The 25,548-nt window shown below is 44.2% G+C and overlaps 1 protein-coding gene across 1 annotated transcript in view; it reads right to left on the bottom strand.

Annotated features, from left to right (window-relative positions):
* LOC123990122 (SH3 and multiple ankyrin repeat domains protein 3-like) overlaps positions 1 to 25,548 on the bottom strand; it is a 134,930-nt gene that overhangs the window by 32,492 nt on the left and 76,890 nt on the right. Inside the window, exon 10 of the mRNA XM_046290752.1 lies at positions 10,956 to 11,137. Coding sequence (XP_046146708.1) covers positions 10,956 to 11,137 — 182 coding nt within the window. The remainder of the gene's footprint in view (positions 1 to 10,955; positions 11,138 to 25,548) is intronic.

The following is a 25,548-nucleotide window of genomic DNA, read 5'->3' as shown; positions in this document are numbered from 1 at the left end:
CTAGGTAGAGTACACCCTCTGAAAAAACTAGGTAGAGTACACCTCTGACAAAACTAGGTAGAATACACCCTCTGACAAACCTAGGTAGAGTACACCCTCTGACAAAACTAGGTAGAATACACCCTCTGACAAAACTAGGTAGAGTACACCCTCTGACAAAACTAGGTAGAGTACACCCTCTGACAAAACTAGGTAGAGTACACCCTCTGACAAAACTAGGTAAAGTACACCCTCTGAAAAAACTAGGTAGAGTACATCCTCTGACAAAACTAGGTAGAATACACCCTCTGACAAAACTAGGTAGAGTACACCCTCTGACAAAACTAGGTAGAGTACACCCTCTGACAAAACTAGGTAGAATACACCCTCTGACAAAACTAGGTAGAGTACACCCTCTGACAAAACTAGGTAGAGTACACCCTCTGAAAAAACTAGGTAGAGTACACCTCTGACAAAACTAGGTAGAATACACCCTCTGACAAACCTAGGTAGAGTACACCTCTGACAAAACTAGGTAGAATACACCCTCTGACAAACCTAGGTAGAGTACACCCTCTGACAAAACTAGGTAGAATACACCCTCTGACAAAACTAGGTAGAGTACACCCTCTGACAAAACTAGGTAGAGTACACCCTCTGACAAAACTAGGTAGAGTACACCCTCTGACAAAACTAGGTAGAGTACACCCTCTGACAAAACTAGGTAGAATACACCCTCTGACAAAACTAGGTAGAGTACACCCTCTGACAAAACTAGGTAGAGTACACCCTCTGACAAAACTAGGTAGAATACACCCTCTGACAAAACTAGGTAGAGTACACCCTCTGACAAATCTAGGTAGAATACACCCTCTGACAAAACTAGGTAGAGTACACGCTCTGAAGGAACACATGTTAATTTTTTTTTTTTACCTTTATTTTACTAGGCAAGTCAGTTAAGAACAAATTCTTATTTTCAATGACAGCCTAGTGGGTTAACTGCCTGTTCAGGGGCAGAACGACAGATTTGTACCTTGTCAGCTCGGGGATTCGAACATGCAACCTTTCGGTTACTAGTCCAACGCTCTAACCACTAGGCTACCCTGCTGCCCCGCACCCACCCCCACACACACACACAGTACACTCTGTACAAACACACACAAACTGTACACTCTGTACAAACACACACAATCCGTACCTAATGGTTATGGAGCAATCCTGTATGTCAGGAAGCTTTCACTCTAGTTCCTGATCTGTATTCATAATAATTATTGACTGCTGGTTCTGCTGTGTTTGTTATTAGCTGTGTGTGTATGTGTATGTGTATGTGTATGTGTGTGTGTGTGTGATAGAGGGACAGATGGTGTGGTCTGCAGGGTGCAGGTGTGGGCGTGGCCGGGTTTTTGCTACCTGCTGCGTCTCTGATTGTACAGCTGTGACACTCTCGTCCTTCCCCCAGGCCACTGACCCAACTGACACACACACACACACACACACACACACACACACACACACACACACACACACACACACACACACACACACACACACACACACACACACACACACACAAATCTTAATAAGGTCTTAATAAACTTTATCCCCTCAGGTCACTATGACCACTCTACCCTGTCACTTTGTAATTTCTCTAGAGGCACACACACAATCACACACACACACAATCACACATTCTCCGATCCTTACTCCCTACCACCCCCTTCTCAGGTCTCATAATGCAGGATGAATTGCTTCCTAGTATGAGAGAGGAAGTGTGGATGTTGTAGCCGTCATAAACTGTATGTGACAGGTTTCAGATCGAAGATCTATTTCAAAATGAGTACATTACAATGGACTACATTTTTGGAGAACACGCTTGAAAATACACTACCCACTATAATCTGACTGTATTCTGGCCATTCAATGTCACCAACAGTGTCAAAAGCAGAGGTAGGCCTATAAGTAGCTTTTGAGGTATACAATCCAAATGTTTTTCTTTGTCAGGATTTAAAAAAACTGATGAATGTGCTTTTGTTATGCATGAAAATTGAGTATTTAACTTTTGCTCTGTTGTGTTCAGCACCTGTTGCTTGGTTACAGACAGTTGCATTCTGGTCTCAGAAACAGCTACATCTGTGTCCTCAAAATTGGAATACAACACTGGGTGTGTGTGTGTGTGCGTGCGTGCGCGTGTGTGCGTGTCATCACAATGCTGCATTCAAATGATCTATTGTGCATCTCTGAGAGCCCATTACAGCACTCAGTCCTAGGCTTACAACACACCCTCACCCACACACACACACACAGATTTGGGCCTCTTTGCCAACATGATAGAGAAGCCCTAAGCCATAAAGGGCCCAGGTTTACCAAGCATTAGCACCAGTGGAAGGTTTGAGCCTGGAATTGTATATCTGCAGTAATGGTTAAATTACACTTAATTCCCCTTCAGATCATTAGTAATGCCTTTTTTTTTGTCCATGTGTGTGTGTGTCTACCGGCTTGTGTGTGTGTGCTCCAGGTATCCTCTACTGGCCATAGCAGTGTTAATATTCCACACACACTGGGCGCGGCCTGAGACCATTAATCATGCTTGTGAATGTCTAATCTCAATGTTATTTGTGCCGGTTAGATTTTCATGGCTGTCTGGAAGATTTACAATGGCATGCAGACGAGAGGTGTGTGTGCTTGTGTGTGTGTGTGTGTTGAGAAGTAATAACTTTTAATGAAATATGTTGGTGTGTGTTTGTACTTTATGTGTGTTAAGATGGTACAATGTGTGAGGTGAGTGTAGGGCTGTTACGGTGACCATTTTACTGGCATTCATGTGTCATGACCAAAGTTAAATTCCACGTGACCGTGGAGTCATGGTCGCTAGGCTTCTCCAAAACTGCGCTCTGATGCCACTGATGGTCATTAGTAGCCTACCAAACTTGTTAACGGCCAATGGCTTCGATAATGGCCTGGTACTCAGCACTCTAATCAATCTGACATTAATGCAAATGCATTCAAAAAAATCTAATCAAACACTACTTGAGAGCCCATAAATCCACGTTGCGCAATATTTCTATAGGCTATGCAGCTGCGTGAGAAAACAGAGTTTTGATGAGCTCTATTAAAAAGAGGAGGATCCCATCAGCTTTCTATAGGCGAACTCTACTATATATATTTCTAAGTATTCCTAATATTAAGCACATTGCTTCGCTTTACAACCGGAGTAGCCTGCCTGCCTGGCTGGCATGAGAATGAACCGCGGGGAAAGTGTCCTCCATTCCTTATTTAAGTGGATATGGGTTACATGCATTTTTTCCCCTGCCCCTGTTCCCGACAGGAGCATGATAATGTCCCATTTTATATCCAAACTGATTTCACACAGATATTTAGTACATGTAAAGACAAAATTGAGAAAGGTCTGATGTGTAAGAATATTATCAAGCGCTTGTCAAACTGTGAATGAGAGACTGACTCAGTGTGTGCAGACTGCACAAGGAACAGCAGAGCTCATGCCTTTCATGACACTTTTATCAAATCATCATTAGAGTTGAATCATGCAGCTTTAGAATGAATAATTTGTTATATATATATATATAGCCTAATGTTTGTATCACAACTAAAGTGTCATAAATAACTGTAAATGAAGCATATAGGAGGGCCTGCTTATTTGTTAACCGCTCAACACAGAATGGCCACATGTGTTCACTCCCTCAGATCGCTTGGGGAAATATCCTTTCTAATTTATTCCTTTCTAAAATATCCTTTCTAATTTATTCCTTTCTAAAATATCCTTTCTAATTTATTCCTTTCTAAAATATCCTTTCTAATTTATGTTCAATTGTATTCTTCTTACTATTTATTGTGATGACCTAGGCTATGGTAAATGGATTCATTAGACTTTAAAATGTAGATGTTCCAAAGGTCTGCATCAGTGGCTTGTAGGCTGTGCGTGGAAGCTAAGAGATACTAAACGTGCTTATGTTAATTAAAGGTCAGTTACCGTGAGACCGGCAGTTATTTGCATGACAATCCCCAGCTGACAAAATGTCATGACCGCCACAGCCCTAGGTGAGTGCATGTGTTTGTGCGTGTGCGTGCGTGTGAATGAGTGTGTGCTCTAAGGGCTTGACCAAATTTCAGGTGAAGTGTTTCTAGCCGTTTCCATAGTGACAGCAAGTGGCCTATCGAGAGGTGTTCATCCTGGTGATGCTATCTGAGTACATCAGAGAGGAGAGAGAGAGAGAGAGAGAGAGAGAGAGAGAGAGAGAGAGAGAGAGAGAGAGAGAGAGAGAGAGAGAGAGAGAGAGAGAGAGAGAGAGAGAGAGAGAGAGAGAGAGAGAGAGAGAGGTGGAGGGAATGGAAGGCCCCCTGGGGTATTGTCAACACTAACATATCCAATGGATCGGGACCCCCGCCACACACACACATACAGTGGTGGAGGTACACACACATATAGGAAGGCTACAATAGACTATCTGTGCATCAGTGGGCTATTGTCACTATCCTTCTGTAGACTAAATTATACATTTACATTTACATTTAAGTCATTTAGCAGACGCTCTTATCCAGAGCGACTTACAAATTGGTGCATTCACCTTATGACATCCAGTGGAACAACCACTTTACAATAGTGCATCTAAATATTTTAAGGGGGGAGGGGGTGAGAAGGATTACTTTATCCTATCCTAGGTATTCCTTAAAGAGGTGGGGTTTCAGGTGTCTCCGGAAGGTGGTGATTGACTCCGCTGTCCTGGCGTCGTGAGGGAGTTTGTTCCACCATTGGGGAGCCAGAGCAGCGAACAGTTTTGACTGAGCTGAGCGGGAACTGTACTTCCTCAGTGGTAGGGAGGCGAGCAGGCCAGAGGTGGATGAACGCAGTGCCCTTATTTGGGTGTAGGGCCTGATCAGAGCCTGGAGGTACTGAGGTGCCGTTCCCCTCACAGCTCCGTAGGCAAGCACCATGGTCTTGTAGCGGATGCGAGCTTCAACTGGAAGCCAGTGGAGAGAGCGGAGGAGCGGGGTGACGTGAGAGAACTTGGGAAGGTTGAACACTAGACGGGCTGCGGCGTTCTGGATGAGTTGTAGGGGTTTAATGGCACAGGCAGGGAGCCCAGCCAACAGCGAGTTGCAGTAATCCAGACGGGAGATGACAAGTGCCTGGATTAGGACCTGCGCCGCTTCCTGTGTGAGGCAGGGTCGTACTCTGCGGATGTTGTAGAGCATGAACCTACAGGAACGGGCCACCGCCTTGATGTTAGTTGAGAACGACAGTTTGTTGTCCAGGATCACGCCAAGGTTCTTAGCGCTCTGGGAGGAGGACACAATGGAGTTGTCAACCGTGATGGCGAGATCATGGAACGGGCAGTCCTTCCCCGGGAGGAAGAGCAGCTCCGTCTTGCCGAAGTTCAGCTTGAGGTGGTGATCCGTCATCCACACTGATATGTCTGCCAGACATGCAGAGATGCGATTCTCCACCTGGTCATCAGAAGGGGGAAAGGAGAAGATTAATTGTGTGTCGTCTGCATAGCAATGATAGGAGAGACCATGTGAGGTTATGACAGAGCCAAGTGACTTGGTGTATAGCGAGAATAGGAGAGGGCCTAGAACAGAGCCCTGGGGGACACCAGTGGTGAGAGCGCGTGGTGAGGAGACAGATTCTCGCCACGCCACCTGGTAGGAGCGACCTGTCAGGTAGGACGCAATCCAAGCGTGGGCCGCGCCGGAGATGCCCAACTCGGAGAGGGTGGAGAGGAGGATCTGATGGTTCACAGTATCGAAGGCAGCCGATAGGTCTAGAAGGATGAGAGCAGAGGAGAGAGAGTTAGCTTTAGCGGTGCGGAGCGCCTCCGTGATACAGAGAAGAGCAGTCTCAGTTGAATGACTAGTCTTGAAACCTGACTGATTTGGATCAAGAAGGTCATTCTGAGAGAGATAGCGGGAGAGCTGACCAAGGACGGCACGTTCAAGAGTTTTGGAGAGAAAAGAAAGAAGGGATACTGGTCTGTAGTTGTTGACATCGGAGGGATCGAGTGTAGGTTTTTTCAGAAGGGGTGCAACTCTCGCTCTCTTGAAGACGGAAGGGACGTAGCCAGCGGTCAGGGATAAGTTGATGAGCGAGGTGAGGTAAGGGAGAAGGTCTCCGGAAATGGTCTGGAGAAGAGAGGAGGGGATAGGGTCGAGCGGGCAGGTTGTTGGGCGGCCGGCCGTCACAAGACGCGAGATTTCATCTGGAGAGAGAGGGAGAAAGAGGTCAGAGCACAGGGTAGGGCAGTGTGAGCAGAACCAGCGGTGTTGTTTGACTTAGCAAACGAGGATCGGATGTCGTCGATCTTCTTTTCAAAATGGTTGACGAAGTCATCTGCAGAGAGGGAGGAGGGGGGGGAGGATTCAGGAGGGAGGAGAATGTGGCAAAGAGCTTCCTAGGGTTAGAGGCAGATGCTTGAAATTTAGAGTGGTAGAAAGTGGCTTTAGCAGCAGAGACAGAGGAGGAAAATGAAGAGAGGAGGGAGTGAAAGGATGCCAGGTCCGCAGGGAGGCGAGTTTTCCTCCATTTCCGCTCGGCCTTCCGGAGCCCTGTTCTGTGAGCTCGCATTGAGTCGTCAAGCCACGGAGCGGGAGGGGAGGACCGAGCCGGCCTGGAAGATAGGGGACATAGAGAGTCAAAGGATGCAGAAAGGGAGGAGAGGAGGGTTGAGGAGGCAGAATCAGCAGATAGGTTGGAGAAGGTTTGAGCAGAGGGAAGAGATGATAGGATGGAAGAGGAGAGAGTAGCGGGGGAGAGAGAGCGAAGGTTGGGACGGCGCGATACCATCCGAGTAGGGGCAGTGTGGGAAGTGTTGGATGAGAGCGAGAGGGAAAAGGATACAAGGTAGTGGTCGGAGACTTGGAGGGGAGTTGCAATGAGGTTAGTGGAAGAACAGCATCTAGTAAAGATGAGGTCGAGCGTATTGCCTGCCTTGTGAGTAGGGGGGAAGGTGAGAGGGTGAGGTCAAAAGAGGAGAGGAGTGGAAAGAAGGAGGCAGAGAGGAATGAGTCAAAGGTAGACGTGGGGAGGTTAAAGTCGCCCAGAACTGTGAGAGGTGAGCCGTCCTCAGGAAAGGAGCTTATCAAGGCATCAAGCTCATTGATGAACTCTCCGAGGGGACCTGGAGGGCGATAAATGATAAGGATGTTAAGCTTGAAAGGGCTGGTAACTGTGACAGCATGAAATTCAAAGGAGGCGATAGACAGATGGGTAAGGGGAGAAAGAGAGAATGACCACATGGGAGAGATAAGGATCCCTATGCCACCACCCCGCTGACCAGAAGCTCTCGGGGTGTGCGAGAACACATGGGCGGACGAAGAGAGAGCAGTAGGAGTAGCAGTGTTATTATGGAGAGGAATGGAATTTACCTAGCTATTCTTCATCAGATTGGGAGTCAGCTACACAGCATTTTTGAGTAGAGGGAAGATACAATACATATAAAAGAGTAACAACAGGTGAAAGACAATAAAACCAAGACAGACAATGAAAGCTAGAAAATGTGACATCATGGACTATGCAAAAACTTCACTGAAGGATGCACAAAGCTGTGCATACACTTAAACGTTATAGTAGAACTACAACAGGTCACACACCAACTACAACACAGTGCTAACCATGACTGTCCTCTACCACAACGCCTAAACATTAAGGACCGGTTTTCAGGACACAGATGAAGCCTAGTTGTGGAATAAACTTAATCTGTGACAAGGAAACCATCTCTAAGGGTTTCGATTATACAGTAGATATCCCAGGGTTTGTAGAGTTATACAGCTGTGTTTACCTTCCGATCCCTGAAAAACACCGTTCTCCACAGGACAGAGAGAAAGACAAGACCACATGAATGCATACAATCTGTTGTATAACAGCCCTGGTCTAAGGACTACATAAAATACCAGCTCAACTGAACCTATACACCAAACACCTGACTAGGTTAACCTAGCCACAATACTAATACAGGCTAGCTAGCTACAGTATGCTAACAAACACACAGTAGGCTATGAGAGGAGAGTTAGCATGCAGGCCTGCTGGTTTCACCCCCTCTCAGTTCCTCATACAGCTGTTCCTCTGTTGTCACAGGATAAAGGGATGGAAAAGTGACAAGAGAAGAATATGGGTATGACACAAGGGAGAAGAGCTGTGACTGAGTTAATGGAGGTTCAACAACAAAGTATGTCAGGGACACCATCCTACAAAACCAGGCTCTTACAAATAAAGCTGGTTGAAGTAGGACGTTGATGTTGAAAATGTGTAGTACTCTTACTACCTTCTCATTGTAAAAGATAGAAGGCGGCCTTCTTTATTCTTACAAAGGATGTGGTTGGTGGGGGGGGGGAATTCTCCCTATCCTTTCATGGCATACCGTCACATCTACTGGCCATGTGCTCTGGCTTCTGTCAAAGTTTTTCTCCCCAAGAATATGGCACGGCACGGTGGAGAAGCTTAATCTCTTGCCCTCCCCTCACCTCCTCTCTTCCCCCAGTGTAAATGAGGCCTGTAACTATTAGCAACTCATCCATTCATGAATGCAGATGAGATGGAATGTATTATGTATCAAAGTGGAGATCATCCATCCACAGAGACGGCCTCTCCCAGTCCCAAACCCCCTCTATGCACTGTGAGGCGGACTGGTCACTGCAGGCTAGCAACAACAAGACCAGATGGGAAATAGCAAAACTGAAGAGTGAAAAAATATATTTTTGCCTTCTAATTGGCATTCGATACAGCTTATACCCATGAACTACAGTGGACAGGGAAGTGGAAAGTACAGTTAGTCATGTTGGTTAGTATCAGACAACACTGCCAGATGACTCGGTTGGCTTGAGTGTGGTGCTGGCAACCTCAACGTTGTAGGTTCAATTCTAGCATGAGCCACATGACTGTAATCATAAGTGAGAGCATATGCCACGTATATCGTCATGTTTTTCATTCACACCTGCAGTATTCAGCATAGCGTCCACTGGCGTGAACGTTTCATATAGCCTTGCCACGGTAGGACTGGTGTTCCATTAACATGGACACCATAGAGTCCATTTCTCAGTACCGTCATGGAACACCATGTTTTAGACACAATATACACTATTACTTCTGACGTGTGTGGTTATACGAATAACCTTGAACAATGCATGGTAAGGAGGACAAATGCATAACATTGTGTGTAGGTGTGTGTTCGTTCCTCTGAAATGGAAGGTTCTGTGGGTGATAACATCTGTGTCAACGTTATACATATCAGTTCTCATATCAGACTGGGTCACTGAGTTCCTCTATTCATAGTCATGACTCACGACGCAGTTGTTTGGCACAACATCTGCCTAGGTATCATAAACAACAACACTTTTCACACACACACACACACACACACACACACACACACACACACACACACACACACACACACACACACACACACACACACACACACACACACACACACACACACACACACACACACACACACACACACACACACACACACACACACACACAGGGTGGGAGTGTATCAGACCATATAACAAAGGAGTAAGTGTGGCATCCGTGCCTGTCGGAGAGAGGTGTATGTGTCTAAGAGCCTGTAGGAGAGTAAACAGTGACAAACATTTCATCCTGTAGGCATGCATAGAAGAGGGAAGATAAACTACGTCGCACTCAGGAAGAATCACTCTGAAGAGGAAGTACGAAGTGAGTGCCCAAACTTTATTTAACCCTTAACCCCTATGCACTTGTTGAGATCTGTCAGGCTTTGAGAGGTGTAACTGTAAAAGGACATCGCACTGCTTGATTAGCATGTACCGCTTCCTCCTGAATCATCTCACACCCAGGCTCAAACCCACGACCTCTGCCTCGCAAACACACGTGACTGCCCTCCTGAAACATTATACCCAGTCGCTAGCTATTCGGCAGCGCAGACACTTCAGGCTGAGGAGTGAGTTTTACAGATCTTTATCTGCTACATAAGCAATATGGTGACACATTCAGTGGAGCTGTTACCATATTGCCTCCACCTATATAAAATCCTATCAAATGTGCATAAGGGGTAGGAGTCAATTTGGGATTGGGCAATAGAGGACCATGCACTTACATAGACAGCAACTCATGTAGAATACACACACTCCCTCCTCAACCAACCACCAAGCACTAGAGTTGTCTGGGGAAGGAGAGGGGTGGGTTTGGATATAGAGGTGATTGGGAGAGAGAGAGACGGGCTGACATTCATGTTGAAGAATGTTGTAGCATTTTACCTTCTAGGTCATTAGAGTCGTAGTCTGGAGTGAGGCATGGATGGAGAACAGAAGACACACACATGACACCGTAACCACAGCACCATTAGGATTAAGAGTCAGAATATATAGACATCTTGTAGGGCTGAATCCTAGCTCGAGATATGCACACGTAACACTTAACTCAAAATCATTACGGCATTTATGCGTAGACATCACACGTTAGTTAGGATTCAACCCATGACAATGCTGGTGAAGTAGCACTAAAACAGAGAAACATTGTTCATGTCAGACTGACTTTGACAACACTTCAGATGCATTAGATGACAAATGTACCACTTTCCAGTGGTGAAGTGACATTACAGAGGCATGAATGGAACAAAAACAGTGGAGTGTCCTTTATCTACGTACTGTACTGCATAATGTATGCATGACCCATCCTTTTAGTGTTGTACTGCCTCTACAGTTAAACACACATTCTGTCACATCCATTTACACCTGTGACAAGAGTGAGACTACAGACTAGACCCAGACTTACTCAGCACATAGTTATCACATTCTATAGACGCAATAAAAGTTTGTGATCCCAAGGCAAGTTTCTGGTGTCCTAGTGGTTTCCTGGTTTCCTAGAATGAGATATGTCATTTACATCTTTCTAGGTTCCTTCCCAAATCTGAGACCTGTCGAGTTTCACAATACACCTGTCGAAAGAGGTCAAACCACTTTATGAACAGTCATAGTGTACTAACCTTTGACTCTCTCTCCACGGTTCAGCTGGATCTCTCCCTCGCCCTGTGGCGTGTACGGTTTGACCACAATGAAGGTGCGTCCCGGCACGGCACTGTAGAGTTTCCGCTTGGGCCCGCTGGCACCGGTAATGGCAGGTGGGGTGTGGGTGGGGGGGCTGGGGTCCCGCTGTACCGTGCCCGGGCTGTAAACAAACACATAGGTTACAGTGGTGATGCCAGGCAGCTGGTAGCTGAAGCCTGTGGTCACCGACATGGTCGGGTCGCCAAGGGGACAGTAACCCAGCAACAACCTGACAGTTGTTACAGTGACAGGTTGTAAGATAAGTGCCACTGTCTGTCCAATAGGCCAACAGTCAAAGGTCCCAAAGCAAACCCTGAAGGAAAGTCATGGGACGAGAGATCGCTCTTCCCACCCTCCACCTCTAAATCCTTCTGTCTTTTCCTCTGTTACAGCAAACACAAAGTCCCCCTGTCCCCCTCCCTTCACCCCTCTTTTCCTCTCCTCCTCGTCCTCTCCAAGGCAGGAGCAGTAGTGTTAACGGTTAGAGGTAACGGAATCTTCCCCGTTGCTGTCTCTCAGATCCGTCTGGCAGTCCCCCTGAGTCACACATATCCTGAGCTCCCGCTCCTACCGAACAGCCCTCCAGAGAGGGGGAGAGAGCTCCCCAGCTTCCAGTGCTCCAGGCTGGGCTACAGATCCACCTAGTCCCCTGGCTCTGGAGGTCCAGGTCCTGCTGTGGAGGAGAGGGAGAGAGGCTGGCTCTACACCCCGACCAAGACTCCTTCTCCTGGGAGTCCCTCTCCGCTCCCCTCCACCCCTCACACACACACACGCCCACTCACACACACTCACACACACACTGGCGACGATGCTGCTGCTAGCCCTGCTGCTGTTACCGCTACTGCGCTTGGAGGCTCCCCTCCCCTCTGACGACTCACACACACTCACACACACACAGCTCTCTCTGAGCATTCTAACCAACACACATACTCTCCCAGACACACACACACAAGCAGGCTGCCCTCTCCGCTGCTGCTAATGCTACATCTCCGCAAGCACAACATACGCCAGCGACACCAGGTCACAAACACACTGAACCGACATATACACGCACACACACGCCCCCGGGCACCATTGATCTCCTCCTGCCTGTCTGCCTTTGTGTGTGTGTGCATGTGCCACTGATACCCGGGACAGGTTGGTGCGTGAGTGGGGGGGCAGGAATGAAGCACTTGCCCATTTGGCTTAATTGTCGCTGGCACTCCACCTCCTCTTCGCCTTGAATCACTTTATCTTTTTCCCCCTTTCTTCCTCCATCTCTCTCTCTCCATTTCTTCCATTTCTCTGATGGAGGTGGCTGGTGAATTCTAATAGAGCCAAATCACAGCTTCTCCTGGTCTTCATTCATCACTACTGCTGCAGCATTGTGTGTGTGTGTGTGGACCACACTGCTGCCTGTTTGTCTGTGTCCTCAACACTCACTCTCCCATCCTTCTAACAGCTGCTTTTCTCCTTACTTCCTCCACCCCTCTCCCCTTCTCTCTGTTCTCTCTTTGTTCCTGCAAAACCATGGAAACTATACAGTGATTCAAATGTCAATGTGTTTTTACATTGCCTCTGTGTGTTAATGTATGTGTGTCTGTGTTTACATGTGTGTGCATTATGGGTATCACGTCAAGTGTGTCTGTGAGTACACCACTCATTCTCTATCTACCCCTTCCCTCTCTCCTCTCTCCCTCCCTCTCTGTCTGTACCATATCAATCACTTGGAACCCTTATTTCATTCGTTCATTCTCCACTCTCCATCTTTCCCCCTCCCTTCTGTTTATCGCTTCCTTAAGAGGAAAGGAGGAAAGAGGCTGGGATGGCTGCCTGCCGCATGTTAATGTTTGAGCCCAGGACACTCCACCCTCCGCAAGCTGAACACAACACAGAGAGGGAGGGAGTGAGGGATGGATGGAAGGGTGGAGCGAGGGAGCAAGAGAGGAGAGCAGAGAGATGGATGGAGGAAAGAGGAGAGAGAGGGGGGGTGGGTAAAAGGGGAGAAATAGCGAGGGACAAGAAAGATGAAAGGAGCAGCTAGAGTGGGCAGGAGAGACAGGGATACAGGCAGATTGAGATGAAGAGAGATATGAGGCTAAAAGAGGACAGAATAGGGTAAACAAGGATATAGGGATTCTGCTTTAATTAAGCCTAAAGCTAAACTAATTCAGCTTCAGTTTGTGGATACAAATCCCAAATTCATAATTCCCAAATCACATAAACAGACAATAAAACTACATATCTCAATGTTGCTACAAGCTGGTCTGGAACATCCATATTTGCACCGACACATGCGTGCGCGCGCGCGCACGCACGCACGCACGCACGCACGCACGCACACACACACACACACACACACACACTGTAATGGTATGTTAGATGGTCTGACCTCTGTGGTGGCAGATGTCCTGATTGCTCCTTGCAGGTGGTCTGGAGGAGGATGTTGCTGATGTGTGTATGCGTCCCTGTACACTCCAGATTGATCTCTCTTCCTCCCCTTTAATGAACTGTGTTTATAATGGCACGATGGCCCCCTCTCATTGTGTGCGCGTGTGTGTGTCTGTTTCCTAGGACACCGCTTCTGTAACCGTGGTAACTGTCTATACCAGAAAAGAGAAAATACACTACATGCTCGTCGAACATCTCATTTGAAAATCATGGGCATTAATATGGAGTTGGTCCCCCCTTTGCACCTATAACACCCTCCACTCGTCTGGGAAGGCTTTCCATTCTTGATGTTGGAATGTTGCTGCAGGGACTTGCTTCCATTCAGCCACAAGCATTAGTGAGATCAGGCAATGATGTTGGGCAATTAGGCCTGGCTCGCAGTCGGCATTCCAATTCATCCCAAAAGTGTTCGATGGGCTTGAGGTCAGGGCTCTGTGCAGGCCAGTCAAGTTCTTCCACACAGATCTCAACAAATTATTTCTGTATGGTATTCACTTTTTGCACGTTGTCATTTTCATGCTGAAACTGGAAATGGCCTTCCCCAAATTGTTGACACAATGTTGGAAGCACAGAATCGTCTAGAATGCCATCGTATGCTGTAGCATTAAGATTTCCCTTCACAGTAACTAAGGGGCCTAGCCCGTAACATGTTAAACAGCCCATCCACCAAACTTTACAGTTGGCACCAATGTTCCCGCTAAGCTGCGTGCATAAGTGGCATTCACTTCCCCGGGACTGCCATGCAGAAGAAATATCAGCACATGCAGAGAAGCACGAGATTGAACATCACTCAACTTTCTAGTTTTCCATGTTAGCTAACGCTATCAACGTTTACCTTTACTGTGGGAATTGTAATCGAATCAACGGAATATTAGCCACTTTCAAAGCAAAACTAACTACGCAAGACTTAATTGATAGAATAGCGCCGGAGGAGATGGCTGCTGTTTCTGCCACCGTCTCTTAGGACAGAAAAGAGATTCTGGATACCAAAACAGCGATTATTCCAGAGTTGCCACTTTCAGGGAGCGGACGCTTATAAGAAATCCCGGACGACTGTGTGATCACGCTCTTCTTAGCCGATGTGAGTAAGTCCGTTAAACTGGTCCAACATTCACAAGGCCGCAGGCCAGACAGATTACCAAGGCAGGAGCTATTCCTCCTGGGGTCAAGCAAAATTAGGCAGATTTTAAATGTTTATAAAATATTACAATATTCCCCCTTGAGCCCAGACGTCACATTAGTTGTCATGGACCACCCTTTTCTACTGAAACGTATAAGACCCACTCCTGATGAAGTTCACACCAGACCATGCAAACCCCGGTGTAAGCTAAGGTTGCAAATGGTTGAATTTCTAAGACCAAAACATGCCGGGTGACGCTGGTGTGTGAAGTAGTTTAAACTACAACTCTACCAAAGGGCAAGACTATACCAGGTGGAGCATTGGCTACACGGCTGGAAATGGTTCAACTCTGAGACTATTGATCCCTACAGAATAAGAGCAAATCTTAGACATATAATTACTAGTCTGCAGCTAGAAATGACGTAAACCTAGGATGAGAATACAGACAAAACATATATTCTATGAGAACATTTCCGAATGGTACTCTAAAGTATCTAACAACCACAAAATAGTTTGATCTTTGGGGAAACGCAACCAGAGAGATCCTGATGAACTCTCCAGCAGACGGACCGGATTCCAACAGAGAAGACAATAATGACATACGTGCGTAAATATAAATTGCAATTTATTTTCATATGAACGGTCGTTCATGTAAAGTATTAGCAATTTCTATGAGTGTACTAATCCTCTGAGTTTCGTGCTCTTGAACCACTCTCCCCTTTCTTTTGTCTACCAAGCTGTCATATCGGTTTCGTTCGCTAGGGACTTTTCTTTGTATCATGTAGCAACCCAATCTATAATATCTACTGTTTGTTTGTTATGTATTTCTGTGATTTGATTAGTTAGTAAATAAATAATTAAGCCAATTTGTATATCGCTGATTCAAAATTTATGCAAGGGTTTGTGCAGATAACAGTCATTTTACGACATTCAGATGAGACTGATAGAAGGTAAATAATAATTAGTGACTGTCTGCAATTGATGTAAAAGATCTTCAGATCTTTAACTTAAGAGTGGATTTGCGAGATAGCCGCTCTATATAAACTAATGCTTCCGTGGTGCCCCGGATTCCTAATGAGTTAGTTATATGCCTGATTATTTTTTGTATTGTATTGTAGAAATATGGTAGTAGAGTAGTGGCATGAGGGCACACACTTAATGAGTTGTGAAAAGTGTTATGAAATGTAATGTCATGTAATATTTGTAAATGTACTGTATATAACTGCCTAAATGTTGCTGGACCCCAGGAAGAGTAGCTGCTGCCTTGGTACCAGCTAAAGGGGATCCTTAATAAATACAAATACACATTTAAGTGAAGCATTTGTGACACGCTACAGGTTGGCAGGAGTGCTCAGTATTTTCACAACACATCAACAACAACACTTCAACATGCCTATACATTTTCCACGTAGGCTGTATAAAATTACATGTAAAAAATTATGACTTAGAATTAAAAAGTAAAGACATGAAAAATGCCACAGAGTGAAGTGAAGGAAAAGCAGCCAACAAGTGCTCAGCATATGTGGGAACTCCTTCAAGACTGTTGGAAAAGCATTCCAAGTGAAGCTGGTTGAGAGAATGCCAAGAGTGTTCAAAGCTGTCATCAAGGCAAAGGGAGGCTACTTTGAAGAATCTCAAACATAAAATATATTTTGATTTGTTAAACACTTTTTTGGTTACTATATGATCCCGTATGTGTTATTTCATAGTTTTGATGTTTTACTATTATTCTACAATGTAGAAAATAATAAAAATAAAGGAAAACCCTTGAATGAGTAGGTGTCCCAAACTTCCGACTGGTACTGTATATGATTATGATTGTCTCCAATCATGTAAAATATGTAGAATTGCATGATATGCATTTATAAAATCATTTTCCCTTCCCTTCCGCATTGGAATGTGAACCCACAACATTCTGACCACCTGCTGGCTGATGTCCTAGGAGTGAGGGTAAATGGTGCATTAGGCATGTTCTCTGCTATCCACAATGTTTACATTTTTATTTTGTGTATGGTGGGGGCACCTGTTTAGTGTTTTCAAGCGTTCAGGGGGGTCAGGTAACCATTTATGTTATTGGTCTGTCTGTGTCTGTCTGTGTGTGTGTGCATATGTGTGTGTGGCCAGACAGCGTTCCAAACAAAGCGAGGGATTAGCGGCCAAACGGACCAATGAACTGTCACCTTTTGATGATGTGGATTATGCTGTGTAAGTATTGATGTTGGTTCCGCCATGTACTCCTTTGATGTGGATTCTCCACGCTGGATTCACACCGGGCGAAAAGGGTCCATATCAGGGAATATGTTTACATGACACTTTTACATATTCTAGAGCAGTGGTTCCCAAACTTTTTATAGTCTTGTATCCCTTCAAACATTCAACCTCCAGCTGCGTACCCCTTGTAGCACCAGGGTCAGCACACTCTCAAATTATATTTTCTGCCTGACACACACACACTATACAATACATGTATTAAACATAAGAATGAGTGTGAGTTTGTCACAACCCAATACATGTATTAAACATAAGAATGAGTGTGAGTTTGTCACAACCCAATACATGTATTAAACATAAGAATGAGTGTGAGTTTGTCACAACCCAATACATGTATTAAACATAAGAATGAGTGTGAGTTTGTCACAACCCAATACATGTATTAAACATAAGAATGAGTGTGAGTTTGTCACAACCCAATACATGTATTAAACATAAGAATGAGTGTGAGTTTGTCACAACCCGGCTCGTGGTAAGTGACAAAGAGCTCTTATAGGACCAGGGCACAAATAATAATAATAATAATATTTTTTTCCCTTTATTTAACCATCTTACATATAAAACCTTATTTGTTAATCAAATATTGTGAATAACTCACCACAGGTCAATGAAAAGAGTATGCTTGAAAGGATGCACCAATGTTGGGTTGTATTGGAGAGAGGCTCAGTCATTTTCCACAAACTATGCCTGTATTTAGTTTTCATGGTAGTGAGGGCCGAGAATCCACTCTCACATGGTTGCAAAGGGCATCAGTGTTTTAACAGCGTGATTTGCCAAGGAAGGATACTCTGAGCGCAGCCCAATACAGAAATATATCAGTGGCTTCTGATTAAATTACATTTTCACAGAACCGCTTGCTGCAATTTTGATGAGGGTCTCTTGTTCAGATGTCGGTAAGTGGACTGGAGGCAGGGCATGAAATGGATAACGAATCCAGTTGTTTGTGTCATCCATTTTGTGAAAGTACCTGTGTAATTGCGCACCAAGCTCACTCAGGTGCTTCGCTATATCACATGACATTGTCCTTAAGCTTGAGTTAATTTGCGCACAAAAAAAATCATACATCATACAAGACCTGTGTGTTGTCCTTGTTAATACAGACAGAGAAGAGCTCCAACTTCTTAATCATAGCCTCAATTTTGTTCAGCACATTGAATATAGTTGCGGAGAGTCCCTGTAATCCTAGATTCAGATCATTCAGGTGAGAAAAAACATCACCCAGATAGGCCAGTCTTGTGAGAAACTCGTCATCATTGAGACGGTCAGACAAGAGAATATTATGGTCAGTAAAGAAAACTAAGCTCGACTCTCAATTCAAAAACACGTGTCAATACTTTCACCTTGATAACTAGCACAGTTCTGTATCTTGTAAAAACGTTACATGGTTGCTGCCCATATCACTGCATAGTGCAGAAAATACATGAGAGTTCAGGGGCCTTGCTTTAACAAAGTTAACCATTTTCACTGTAGTGTACAAAACGTATTTCAAGCTGTCAGGCATTCCCTTGGCAGCCAGAGCCTCTCGGTGGATGCTGCACGGTACCCAAGTGGCATCGGGAGCAACAGCTTGCACGTGCGTTACCACTCCACTATGTCTCCCTGTCATGGCATTTGCACCATCAGTACAGATACCAACATGAGCAGCAGCTACGTTTGGATACATACAGACCATTAGTGGAATTCCCAGGACAGAGTAACGGTTAATGTGATTGGATGTTAATTATTTGACAAGGCTACCTGTATTTGACATTGTGTTGCTATTTCGCTAGATGTTTTAAATTGATTTTTGGCAGTGAAACGTGGCTAATCAGGCGAGAAAAGCTCACCCAAATGTATAACCCCGTTGGAAAATGTTTGAAAACGTGAATATTTTTTTTTTATATAAAAAAACGACAGAAAAACATCTATTTTCCTGTGGCCGGATATGGACTCATTTAATATCCTGAGATACAGTTGAACTCGGAAGTTTACATACTCATAGGGTGGACTAATTAAAACTCTCAAGCTCTCCACACATTTCTTGTTAAAAAACTATAGTTTGGGCAAGTCGGTTAGGACTTCTACTTTGTGCATGGCACAAGAAATTTCTCCAACATTTACAGACAGATTATTTCACTTATAATTCACTGTATCGCAATTCCAGTGGGTCAGAAGTTTACATACACTAAGCTGACTGTGCCTTTAAACAGCTTGGAAAATTCCAGAGAATTCTGTCATGGCTTTAGAACCTCGGATAGGCTAATTGACAAAATTTGAGGCAATTGGAGGTGTACCTGTGGATTTATTTCAAGAACTACCTTCAAAGTCAGTGCCTCCTTGCTTGACATCAAGGGAAAATCAAAATAAATCAGCCAAGACCTCAGATAAATATTGTAGACCTCCACAAGTCTGGTTTATTTTTGGGAGCAATTTCCAAACGCCTAAAGGTACGACGTTCATCTGTACAAACAACAGTATGCAAGTATAAACACCATGGGACATCACAGCTGTCATACCGCTCAGGAAGGAGACTCATTCTGTCTTCTAGAGATAAATGTGCTTTGGTGCGAAAAGTTCAAATAAATCCCAGAACAACAGCAAAGGACCTTGTGAATATGCTGGATGAAACAGGTACAAAAGTATCTATATCCACAGAAAAACGAGTACTATATCGACATAACCTGAAAATACGCTCAGCAAGGAAGAAGCCACTGCTCCAAAACTGCCATAAAAAAGCCAGACTACGGTGTGCAACGGCACATGGGGACAAATATCATACCTTTTGGAGAAATGTCCTCTGGTCTGATGAAACAAAAATAGAACTGCTTGGCCATAATGACCATCGTTATGTTTGGAGGAAAAGGTGGGATGCTTGCAAGCCGAGGAACACCATCCCAACCGTGAAGCACAGGGATGGCAGCGTCATGTTGTGGGGGTGATTTGCTGCAGGAGGGACTGGTGCACTTCACAAAATAGATGGCATCATGGGTATGGAAAATTATGTGGATGGAAAATTCCGTGGATATATTGTAGCAACATCTCAAGACATAAGTCAGGAAGTTAAAGCTTGGTCACAAATGAGTCTTCCAAATGGACAATGATCCAAAGCATACTTCCAATAAAGATATTGGAGTGGTCATCACACAGCCCTGACCTGAATCCTATAGAACATTTGTGGAAAGAATTGAAAAAGCGTGTGCGAGCAAGGCCTACAAACCTGACTCAGTTACACCAGCTCTGTCAGGAGGAATGGGCCACAATTCACCCAACTTATTGTCGGAATCTTGTGGAAGGCTACCCGAAACGTTTGACTCAAGTTAATCAATTTTAAGGCTATTCTACCAAGTACTAATTGAGTGTATGTAAACTTCTGACCCACTCGGAATGTGATGAAAGAAAGAAAATCTGAAATAAATCGTTCTCTCTGACATTTCACATTTCACATTCTTAAAATAAAGTGGTGATCCTAACTGACCTAAGACAGGGAATTTTTACTAGGATTAAATGTCAGGAATTGTGAAAAACTGAGTTTAAATGTATTTGGCTGAGTTATATGTAAACTTCTGACTTCAACTGTGTGACATCCTATTTTCTCTCTTCCTGTTGACAAATACTGACTGCATACATCGCATATCTGTGTTTTCTCAGCACATTCAAGATATAAAGCTATATTGATTCCAGATAGCCCGTGCTTCTCTTGGCTGAAGTCCATATCTGGATCTTGATATGCTTTTTGATATGCTGAAAATAGGCTGATGGATTTCTGAGTTTTAAGAACATGGTCAATAATTTGACAAATAAAAAATCCATATTTTATTTTATGCACAGATCATTTTGGGATTCCCTCTGGATATCATACATGGCATGGCTGGATATTGAGTCATTACATATCCTGAGATAGGACTATGTGGACATGTTATTTTCTCCATACGATGACAAAGACTGACAGTTGGCATAAATAGTATATTTTCTCAGCACGTACAATGCATATGCTCCATATCAGGCCCATATCAGGATCTTGAAATGTTTTTTGAAATGCTAAATAATCGCACTTCCTGATTATTATTTGATTTTTGCGGACATCTTTCATAATTTGACAAATATTAAATTCATATCATTCTTTCAGACACTAGCTATAATTTGTTGAATTCGCTCTGGATAAAGGTGTGCCAAACCACAGGCTAAAAGCACAGTAACTGGTAGCCTAGCAACAAGAATCATGTATTTTCTGCTGTGGAATTTCAAATGTCATTTTTTAATTTGGGCGCCACAAATGAACGTGTCAACAGTGTGTGGTCGAATTGACAAAAGGAGAAACAAAGAAGTGAGACGCTAATGAGAAAATGATTCAAAGAAGTTAAAGGTGCAATATGCAGAAATCGCTCTGCTATTTCCTGTTTGCTAAAATTAGAATAGTTTGAGTAATGTTTGTTCATGCCAAAACAAGCAGGCAATAGTGTGGAGAATCATTGTACCATCTAAACTGCTGTGAAATAGATTTTCAATAACCCCAAATATTGTATTTTCAGCTATTTGAAGCTGATGTACAAAACCGATCTACCGCTTCTTAGACTTGCTTCCAATGAGAATGACCGATGCATAACTCACATTTCTATGTGAATTTGTCCAGGTTGCCCAAAAAGTTAAATATTGCAGCTTTTAACGGTAATTTGAGATGTTTTATTTATTGTAGTAAATAGAATCACAAAGTATGGTTATGTGAAATGACAATATTTTCTTACAATGTCAATACAATTATGATTCATGATTTATGCATTGACAGTTTGTAGTGAATCACAGACAAACACTACCACCATGTTGGGGTGGACTGTGAGGGACCGCTGATGACGACCCAATCTGCATCCCATTGTCCATAACAAACAGAGCAGGCAGGGGTATTGTGAGTGTGCAACTTTTATTTTCTGTTAAATAAATAAAAATATAATTTTGGCAAATATTCACCTACGTTTGCATCTTCACAGAAAACATGTGTTGTTACTGGAGCTCTGGATTTGTTTTGCTGCATTTTTAAAACAGAAATAGCAAAGATGTGCTTTGGAAAAAGCAACTTAAATTTGACATTTGCCTTTCCGTGCCTTGCCTACTTCTGAATATGGTGCAAATGAATGCTCAGATATGTCACCTTCATGTGTAGAAGCAATCATTTTTGGCACCTGAACAGGTAAAATTATTTGGGCGTTGGACATTTGTGACTTGTTTCAGGAAACTAGGCATATGTCACGGGTCACCACCTCACAAAAGAGCCATTTGAACTAAAACTTTTAAATGTTTTATCAAAATTAGTTGTTTTTTTCAGAAATGTGTTCTGGAACATGTGAACTTTCATGTGCCATCATAATGATATTTTATGCCATCTGTAAATACAAATACAATTGTTCAATTATGAGCCTAGTTGGTTTAGCCACAGAAAAAGTGACAGCAACCTTCCCGCTAGCCATGATTGGCTGAGATAATGAGTGTGCTTGACATGCTGAGAGATGAGTTTGGATTGACCTGTCATAATTCAAGCTTCTGTCTATTTGAGCTGGTCAGTATGTCTAGGTAATACCGTCTAACACAGCTTAAAAAAAAAAAAAAAAAAAAATATTAAAAAAATACATATACATATATATATATATATATATATATATATATATATATATATATATATATATATATATATATATATATATATATATATACATATATATATATATATATATATATATATATTGCATTGTAGATCTTCACTTTCTGGAGGACCGAGTTTTGAAATAAGTGGAATTAGAGTATGATAGCTAAGTGTAACCGATGTGAAATGGCTAGCTAGTTAGCGGGGTGCGCGCTAATAGCATTTCAATCTGTGATGTCACTCGCTCTGAGACATTGAAGTAGTTGTTCCCCTTGGCTTGAAGTAGTTGTTCCCCGCGAGTTTTGTAGAGCGATGGGTAACGATGCTTCAAGGGTGGCTGTTGTTTATGTGTGCAGAGGTGAGTTCGAGCCCAGGTAGGGGCGAGGAGAGGGACGGAAGCTAAACTGTTACATAAGGAGATGGAGAAAACTCCAGTCTCTGGATTACATCTTCAATCTAAGGAAAACCATGGCATCTGTGACAGGGAAAACCGTCCATTTCGTGTATATGTGTAAGATATCCTAGCAAGCTTAATTTTCAGATATTACGCATTTCTAAATGTGACAAAGTCATTTTCAATTCAAGTTAAAGTGTACTGTTAGCTATCTTGCTAATTTTGGCTGACTGGCTTGCTAGTATGATCTTATTATTTGTATCTCAGAGCCATTTACTTACCTAGTTGAAACATAAAGTTAGCTAGCTAAAATTGAACCTGGTTGGTTAGCTTCCTGCAGATTCATGTTAAATAGTAACATCATGAGTTGGGACTATGGTTTAATTAGCTAGCTAGCTACATGTCTTATTAAAATACTCCACTATGCAAGTTTCCATTTCAATAGAATGTCACTGGAACAACTGTTGATAGACATAGCTGGTAAATTCACTCTGGCTATCTACTCCAATTTCAGAGCACTCTCGTCTGAGTGTAGCAGAGCGCAGAATAACTGACACATTTATGAACGCTCAACACCCGTTGAATATGGCCGGTGTCAGTAAAAGTTCTCAAAAAAGCGCAAATTGTTGCCAGCAGCACAGTTGCAGTCACCAACGCTCTCGATAACATAAAAACAGCTGAACCAGCTCTGCTAGGGCGAGTAAAATGGTCAGTTCTCTCGTTTGTGTCTGGAAGTAGCTAGCAAGTTAGCCAACATTAGGCAGTTAGCTTGGGTGCTTGACTGCTGCTGTTAGCACAGAACGCTCAGATGGTTGGGGCTAAAGCTTAAGAGTGTGTGAACGATGCTGAATGGGTGTAGACAAAGAAGAGCTCTCCAGTAGCTACCAAAACATTCAAAGTGAGGTTAGAAGTTTGTCAACATTACTTTCACATTGTTCCTCAAATATGCAGTGTATGATATACCATTTTGTAGCTCTGAGTCTCTACTTTTATCCAATATAAAAAAACACAATTAAAAATGTTGCTGCATAAGACCTATATGAACCGGTCGGTCACATTTCATGACTTAAATTACATTTATAGACCATTTTCGTTCAGACATTCAGTACAAGGATGATACAGTAGCAGGGAGATTTCTGAGTTCCGGATTGGATGCATGTAGAAACTGTCCAATTATGGAGAATATCCTAGCTCCGTATATGACATTAAAGACATGCGTATCTGGAGATTGGCTACTCCTTATACCTAATAAGAAATATATAGATATCTGTAACGGCGTTCGTCTGTTGAAGAAAGAGAGTCAGACCGAAATGCAGCGTGTTGGTTACTCATGACTTTAATGAACTGAATCGCGGTTCATGAAATAACTGAATACTAAATACAAAAACAACCGAACGGAACGTGAAACTTATTACAGCCTATCTGGTGAATACTACACAAAGACAGGAACAAACACCCACGAAATACAAAGCGAACTCAGGCTACCTAAATATGGTTCCCAATCCGAGACAACGAGAATCACCTGACTACAATTGAGAACCGCCTCAGGCAGCCAAGCCTAACTAGACACACCCCTAATCATACACAATCCCAATGCTAATAAAACCCCAATACGAACCCAACACATAAACCCATGTCACACCCTGGCCTGACCAAAATATAACGAAAACGCAAAATATATTAACCAAGGCGTGACAGAACCCCCCCCCTCAGGTGCGGACTCCCGGACGCACCTCAAGAGCATAGGGAGGGTCCGGGTGGGCGTCTGTCCATGGTGGCGGTTCTGGCTCGGGACGTGGACCCCACACCATTAATGTCCTAGTTCCTCCCCTTCGCGTCCTGGGATTATCCACCCTCTCCGCCGACCATGGCCTAATAGTCCTCACCCAGATCCCCACATAACTGAGGAACAGCTCGGGACAGATGGGCATCTCAGGACAGAGGGGCATCTCGGGACAGAGGGGCAGCTCGGGACTGAGGGGCAGCCCGGGACTGAGGGGCAGCCCGGGACTGAGGGGAAGCCCGGTACTGAGGGGAAGCCCAGTACTGAGAGGAAGCCCAGTACTGAGAGGAAGCCCAGTACTGAGAGGAAGCCCAGTACTGAGAGAAAGCCCAGTACTGAGAGGAAGCCCAGTACTGAGAGGAAGCCCAGTACTGAGAGGAAGCTCAGGCAGGTAGTAGGCTCCGGTAAATCCTGGCTGGCTGGCGGAACTGGAAGATTCAGGTTGACAAGCAGATCTGGAAGAGACTGGTTGTCTGGCAGATCTGGAAGAGACTGGTTGTCTGGCAGATCTGGAAGAGACTGGTTGTCTGGCAGATCTGGAAGAGACTGGTTGTCTGGCAGATCTGGAAGAGACTGGTTGTCTGGCGGCGCTGGGCAGACTGGGAGCACTGGCGGCGCTGGGCAGACTGGGAGCACTGGGCAGACTGGGAGCACTGGCGGCGCTGGGCAGACTAGCGACTCCGGCAACGCAGGAGAGGAGAAGGGCTCTGGGTGCGCTAAACAGGCGGGAGACTCCTACAGCGCAGGAGAGGAGAAAAGCGCTGGCTGCGCTGAACAGGCGAGGCGCACTGGAGGCCTGGTGCGTGGTGCTGGAACTGGTGGTACTGGATCGAGGACACGCACAGGAAGCCTGGTGCGGGGAGCTGCTACCGGAGGACTGGTGTGTAGAGGTGGCTCTGGATAGACCGGACCGTGCAGGCGCA

Source organism: Oncorhynchus gorbuscha, linkage group LG02 (assembly GCF_021184085.1).
Source record: "Oncorhynchus gorbuscha isolate QuinsamMale2020 ecotype Even-year linkage group LG02, OgorEven_v1.0, whole genome shotgun sequence".
NCBI classification, from domain to species: domain Eukaryota; kingdom Metazoa; phylum Chordata; class Actinopteri; order Salmoniformes; family Salmonidae; genus Oncorhynchus; species Oncorhynchus gorbuscha.
The sequence above is the reverse complement of the archived record's forward strand: the minus strand, read 5'-3'. Positions and strand labels throughout refer to the sequence as shown.